We start from the raw sequence: 7,538 nt of genomic DNA, 5'->3' as shown, positions 1-7,538 counted from the left end.
ACTTATAAAAAAAAAATCTCTTCACGAAATCAATACCAAAATAAGATACTAATTTATCTAATATGATAAAACTACGCATAAGATAGAAAGAAATAACATGGATCAGTGCCTAATCGAGAGAAAGAGAGAGGTACTAATGTATCTAATATGATGGAACTACGCATAAGATACAAAGAAATAACATGGATCAGTGCCTATGAGAGAGAGAGAGAGAGAGTCTCATCGAACACAGGAATTATGATATCGTATGAACATGACAAGACGTGAACCGCTGCTACATCCTCTCCCCCTCCGCGAGAGAGAGTCTCATTCAATTTTCCAAGATCACCAAACTGCTAAAAAAAGAACATAGGAATTATTATATCGTATGAACATGACAAGACGTCAACCGCTCCTACATTCTCTCCCCCTCTGCTTCACTGTTCTCTTATGGCAGTCATCCTCTCGGAGCTGCAGCCGTGCTGGCCTCCTCACCCGGCCTCCTCCTGCTGTTCTCCAAGATGGGGAACCTGCCTTCCCTGTCCCTAAACAATCTTTCCTGCGCACTACCTCGAAGCTTCTCCAACCTCAGCCCATCTCTCTGCTGCATCTTGAACACCTTCGCCACATTCGTCAGTCCTCCTACCAAGAACAGCAAGCCCCCGAAGGTGGATAACCAGGCCCAGCTAATTGCCTGCACACACAAACCAAGTGTATGGTGAATGAGCCAAGTCGGGGGCTCACAACGTGGTTGCGGACACGCACCGTGATCCTTGCTTCCTGATGTGTCGAGCCGCGAAGATCTTGGCGATTGAAGATGCCGGCGACGAAGAACAACAAGCTGCCCATGAGGAAAGGCACGTAGACGCCGGATTGGAGAATCTGCGTGTCGCCATCGGCTCGTTCGTAGATCTGGCACGCGTTGTGGATGGAGCCGATCACCCACAACAGAGGCCCTGCGATCAGCATGTTGACAGCGTCCTTCTCCATCTTGTAATCGAAGCCCTTCTCTTCCTGCATGCATATATATATATCTGTCGGAATAGTTGCAAGCATGCATGAGATAGAAGAACTTGGTCGATCTCCGTTCAACCTGAATGAAGAGAAAAAGAATCCCAGTGAAGGTGACAATGGATCCGAGCATCTGAAGCAGGGGGACGGCGAGCTCGACGAGCCCCAACTGGAGGTCGTACCCGAAGAGGCCGAACTGGTAGTCGATGCCGGCCATGTGGGCGACGAGGTCGTGCGCGTTCACCACGGCCAGGAGGGCCAAGGCCACGAGGATGACAGCCAGGTCCACCTCATCGTTGCTGCGACCAGGGAGCTCGGCGGAGAAGCCGGCGGTGAGCAGGGCGGCGGCGAAGACGTGGAGGCCGGCGTTGATGTATTCCCACCGGTTCTCGACCGAGTGCGGACCGTACAGCCTGCTCTCCCGGGCTGAAGCGAGCTTCACCATGGTGACGAGAGAGAGAACCAGGGGGAGAGAGGTGACAGGATATGGCTAGCGGAGCGGGGGATCGTGGAGATGGAGATGCGGCGGAGGAGAGATACGTGGCGACGTGCATGGGAGTCTTCAGCGTCAAACACGCTGTCGTGGGTTGCGCCACGGGAAGCAGCGTTACCTCTCAGCTGCTGACTGATGTTGGTGACATGCGCCATGCAGTGTTGGCTGCGAACGGTATACTTTGGCGATCTTTTCCCTGCCACAGCATGAATCATTGAGAAAGTGGCAATTACAGGAAGATGATATAGAAAGAAGAAAAGAGGGGGAGGAGAAGATTAAGCTTTACATCGATTGATTCCATGAAGCGGTGGATGGTTTTAGGTGGCAACCCAATACTTGTAGTTAAGTACTCGGGTGATCTGGACTGCTTCCTATCTTTCATAGATATCAAGAAAGCCTTCCACACTACTTTTCTCTTCTACTTGGCTAATGCAAATGCAACAGCAAATGCTACAAGATGTTGTTGTGATATGGGGGTTTCTTCTCGACTTACAAGGAGCCAAATGTCACTTGTCACCTTTCACAATCGAGTGAGTGTATGTATACTAAGAGAAAGCAATGGTGTGTTCTCCCCCGTGCAGGATAACCGATGGACTTCGTCAAATAACGCACACACTTTGGGACCCGAAGACTCGAGATACAGTGAATAGCCAAAAACTGACCTTTTTTGTCCGTTGGAAGATCCATTTCAAAATAGAAGATCGACGATGTGACAGCTGATAAAAAGATGCGAAGGGCCTATAGGAAAAAGAGTGAAGAGAAAGATAAATAAAAGAAAAATAAGACTATTTATCCTTTATTTTTCCTGATCTGATGGTAACATGAAAAATATTTTCTCTAGTTATTAAAAACAAAATTATGTACATCGAATCTCTAAACGCAACATTAATAATATATATATATATATATATATATATATATATATATATATATATAGGATGATTTCTCTAGAAAATATTTATATTTTGAATATTTCTCAAAAAGGTATCCTCTCTTTTTTTTTTCAAACAATATCTTTAATTTAAGAATATCTAAAATAATCCTAAAATAATTTTTAATAAAAAAATTCACCTATATTTTTTTTACTTACCAATTTTCAATGTTTTAGTGTTTTTATTTGGCTAGTTTATAGTATTTTTCAATAGCATTTATAATATTTTATTGATATACTAAAAACACTATAAATATTATTGAAAAATATTATAGATGACATCTTATTCGTCTTTGATTGCCATTACTCATGGACCATTACAATATCATATTTTTGCTTGTCATATGTGTCCTGCTAGCTAATCATGTGAGTGATGGCATGTGTGACTTGACATGTAGTTTTTTTATTTATTATATTTTGATATTTATCACTTTATATTACTTATTACATATATATATATATATATATATATATATATATATATATATATATATATATATAAATATACATATATATACATATACATATATATACATATATATATATATATATACATATATACATATACATATATATATATGAATCGGATCGTGATAAGATCACGATAATGAGATCGATTCGCCTTTAAACACGGATCTAAATAATTCCAGTAATAGGTTACTCGAGAGGGACATCAAGATAACCGGACAGACTTGTGTGTTGTATACTCGTCTACATGATGGATGTAGTTGGTCTCATAATTGCTCGTGTAGGAATACTAGGGATACAATACAAGTGCTCACTAGGGAATGAGTTCACTGATTGATCCGCTTATGGAATACTGAATGGTTGATGATACCTTATTGTTTGACAGCGATTTCGTAGTCATAGTGGTGTGTCTGGTCCTTAGACTTGAGACACATAGGATGTCCTATATAAGTGCTCCACTCTTTAATACCGAACTTATAAATCTAGCACAGTCGGTTATCGGGAGTGGTAGTTAACTTTACGAGGGCTATTGAGTGTCGATAAAGGATCATCCACTCTCAGTGTCATGAGAGGAATGTCTCATATATTCTTGCTTAGACAAATCCCTAGCTAGGGTCATTCAGATTGAGAGAGAAAGAATTCTTTAGGAGAATCCGATTAGAGCGAGATTCGAGTAGAAACCGTATGGGTTTGATAGCACCATGTTTGGCATACGGTCTTTTGGATATTAGATGGATGAGGGACTATAGGTATACGGTAATTGAGAACAAACAGGTCCAATGAATTGGATTCCCTTATATCGTTTGGGGACTACGACATAGTGGCCTAGTACGTCCGTAGTCGATGAGTCGAGTGAATTATTATGGAGATAATAATTCATTGAACCAGAAGGAGTTCTAACATGTATGACTCACTGCCAGCTCGATATTAGGCCTAGAGGGTCACATACATATGGTAGGCATTGCGATGAGTAGAGGTTCAGATATGAGATATCCGCCGGAGCCCCTATCTTATTGGATATCCAATAAGCCCTTGAATTATTGGATCCTATGGATGAGATCCAATAAGAGCCCATGAGAGATTATTGGATAAAGATCCACTAATCTAAAAGGCTTATGTAGTTGGATGGAGATCCAATACCTAATAAGGGAGGATCCATTAGGGTTAAGTTGACAAGGGACCTCTATAAATAGAAGGGCTTCAATAGTTTATAAGCTAGAGCTTTTGCTTCCTCTCATATTCTGGAGTTTTGAGGAGCGTCATCGTAGCCTTGTTGTGTGGATCACCACTAGAGAGGAGGACGCTTGACCTCCTTCACCCTCTCCTAGAGATCTGAGGGGATTCAGAGATATATGATCTCCCTAGGTAACATAATCTATCTCACACGGGGTTATCTATTTCACGGATTTTTGTGCATCAATCTTCGCACGACGATGAAATCTTTGGGAATTAGGAATTTTATTTTCTGTTCTTTCGCTGCGCGTATGATGTTGCCCCCAAGATTTCCCAACAATTTTTAGGTTTATAAATAATTTGATTGAGGTTAAAATTTTATTTAAATTATTTATAATATTTTTTAAATAGATTTTATAGTATTTTTGTTGTGGTAGTCAAAACACTATAATAAGCGAAAAAAAAAATTTGAGGGGCACTTTCAGGTTTTTTAGATGTATTATTTGAAAAAAATATTTTTTATTAAAATCATATATATATATATATATATATATATATATATATATATATCTCATTAAATTGGAATTAAGATGTGAAGGTCTTTGATTTGGGTCTCCCTTTTTTAAAATTAGCGGATACATATGAGGTAAAATCCTTAAGCACAATGATTAAGCAACAAATAACATGTCACATTAATAAACTAATCTCATCCCTTCATGATACTAATTAAACCAACAATCACTCCGTCACAAACACTCAATCTTCTGTGTCTAGTTTAGTGGAATGAATTGACATCTTTCGCTGTCAATCAACTCAAGAACAAGAAACACATGCAGACTACTAGTGTGCCCAAAAAGAGAGGGCTTGAAATGGTCAAGACCGTGGTGGTAGGTGCTGTTCTTCCACAGCCCACAGCGACATCAAGAAGACTGGGTCAGATGCTGTCTGTCTGCGTGCATGAATTGATGGACTTGAAACCGTGTGGGGAGTTTTTGAAGTCTCACTTTCTCATGCTCATCATCGAGTTCTAATTCTCTTCTTGATTAATTTTAGGGGAAACGGGGATGGGATTAAGGTTGCTGTCATGACAACTACAAGGATTTGGGATGTGTGTTTCTTATATCATCGATCATATTCGTATTATCTCATTTGTTATTTGTCATTATATCTATCACCATCGATTATATAGAGTAATATCATTCGTCACAGATCCATTTTTTTTTCACTCAGAACAATTATATGAAACACAGACACACTATATTTAAATATGTTCAATATATTGTCATTATATAGTGATAGGACATATTTTGGCATCATCCACATAGACCCAGGCAAGCAGACACGATAATATAGACGTGAAACTTCAAGTACGATGTGGCGCGCAGCAGACACGTGACGGGCGGTCGCTTGCCGCCCCCTCATACGAACGACATCATCACGTTACAACCATCCTAGAAAGCTTGGAGCGGTGCCGCGTGGTGCCACGCTACGCCAATCCGTGTAGGTCGGTCGGCGCTCGTATAGAAGCTTAAGTCGGCCACTGCCTGAGGAGTCGACCATAGTGAATTGACCCTGTATGACCAACTCATCCCCACAGGTATAAAAGCTAACCCTCCTTAATCAGGAGGAGAGGCACTTCGAACACTTAACTCTTTCTCATTCCACCAAAAGCTAACTTAAGCTTCGGAGGGGTCGGGTCGAGAAATCCCCCTCCCGACCTCAACCTATGTGCAGGAGCTCAGCAATGGAAAAGCAGGCCACTCGTCGAGAGAAGACCGTGCTCGGGGGATAAGGCTCAAACCCGACCCGATACTCACCCTCACCACCCGAGCATCCGCGTGGGTGACCTTGCGCATCTGGGACAAGATCGAGCCGTGCTGACACCTCGGCTACGGCGTAAAGGTTCACTAATATTTTGGCGCTAGAGAAAGGGGCCCAATATCGTAAGATCATTCCCAACCGGACAACATAGTCGAAAAATTGGGCAACGAACGCCTCTCGACCCATTCGACTCCTGGGCTCGGGGAACAACTTCCACCTCCCCCTGAGCTGGAGGCGAACGGCTCCTTGGCCACCCCGGGGTGCTATTGGCGATTGTTCACGGACCCGGGGTTATCCCCCCAGGAATGGCTATTGCTCAACCTTCGATCTCTGCCGAAGCGTTCCTCGCCCTAATGCACCAAGTTCAAGTTCTGGCCGGGATGACGCAAACCATCGTCCCTCTCATGTCACCCGTCGGATAGCTCTCGACTTACCCATCCACGCCGCATCGGGAGTTGCTGCCTCCTGCACCCGTGCAACCTCCACCCTCACTTGCGCCGCCTCTGATCCCCCGGCAACCCACAACGACGGATGTCACCTACTCACCCGAGTGGCGGTTGAATCCGAGGCAAATCCCCATATGCAGTGCGCGAAGCCTCCGACACCCCTACTCCGACAATCCCGAGCCCGACACATTATTATCCGACTCAGCAGACTCTCTCCGGGCACAACTGCGCTCGGTAAATCGATGCCTAGATGAGGTTCAACGAGAATTCCACAAGTCGAAAGAGGAGCTCGGTGAGGCCTCTTCAAGAGGATCGCCCTACACCCCTGAAATTAAGGACAAGCCAGTCCCTTCGAGCTTCCACCTCTCAGTTCTCAAAGCTTATGACGGTAGCTCCGACCTAACGGAACATGTCGTTGCTTTTCAAGCCTAGATGGCTCTGTACGGCACCTCGGACGCCCTTATGTGCAGGGCATTCCTGACCTCACTTGGGGGCTAGCTCGGATGTGGTATAGTCGACTTAGGCTAGCTTCGATCACCACCTTCGACCAGTTGGCCAAAGAATTTGAACTCAACTTCCTGGCCAGCGTGCAACCAAAGCCGTCCATGGCTCTGCTCCTCGCCCTCAGCCAAAAGGATGATGAGCCACTTTCTCATTTTGTGACTCGCTTTGCTACTGAGATCCGAGGGCTCCCCGATGCTCACCCCTCTTTAATAATACAAGCGTTCTTGATGGGGCTCCGACCTTCCAGATTCCTTTGGTTGTTGGTTGTGCGGCTACCGACGGCTGATAAGGTATATTTTGTTAGGAACAGAGTTGGCACTAGGGGGGGGGGGGGGGGTGAATTAGTGTAGCGGTAAAAATTACGTCGGTTCAAAAAACCTTCGTATGATAAAAATCGATTTCGACGAAAACCGTTTCATAAATATCTTAACTTAAAACACGTTCATAAATGTATTGAAAGCAGTAAGCTATTAAAGAGGTTTGTAGTAAAGATAAATTGCTCAAAGTAAAATGCAAACTAGATTTTAGAGTGGTTCGGTCGTAATGACCTACATCCACTTTACCGATTCCTCTTCCGTCGAGGCCACCGGCATCCACTATTGATCTTCCTTTAATAGGTAAAGATCTACCTCTTTCTTACACTCCTCTGTTGAATCTCGGATTTTGATGATGAAACCAATCAATATGTGTTTATGTTTTAATATGTGTTTTG

At 43.3% G+C, this 7,538-nt stretch overlaps 1 protein-coding gene across 2 annotated transcripts; it reads right to left on the bottom strand.

The window, feature by feature from the left end:
• Positions 1-274: 274 nt before the first annotated feature.
• Positions 275-1,452, bottom strand: LOC135640532 (uncharacterized). 2 transcript variants are annotated; one of them, XM_065155053.1, is made up of 3 exons: positions 1,073-1,452; positions 745-993; positions 275-673 (listed from the first exon to the last, which is right to left on the bottom strand). In XM_065155053.1, the coding sequence occupies exons 1-3, from the start codon at positions 1,433-1,435 to the stop codon at positions 437-439; spliced, it is 849 nt and encodes a 282-aa protein (XP_065011125.1). In that variant the 5' UTR covers positions 1,436-1,452; the 3' UTR covers positions 275-436. The 2 variants fall into 2 exon arrangements, with proteins under 2 accessions (XP_065011125.1, XP_065011126.1); XM_065155054.1 differs by having other exon boundaries at positions 745-1,072; positions 1,173-1,452.
• Positions 1,453-7,538: the final 6,086 nt, after the last annotated feature.

This window comes from Musa acuminata, chromosome BXJ3-6 (assembly GCF_036884655.1).
Source record: "Musa acuminata AAA Group cultivar baxijiao chromosome BXJ3-6, Cavendish_Baxijiao_AAA, whole genome shotgun sequence".
NCBI classification, from domain to species: domain Eukaryota; kingdom Viridiplantae; phylum Streptophyta; class Magnoliopsida; order Zingiberales; family Musaceae; genus Musa; species Musa acuminata.
Note: the sequence above shows the minus strand (reverse complement) of the source record. Positions and strands in the feature narration are given on the sequence as shown.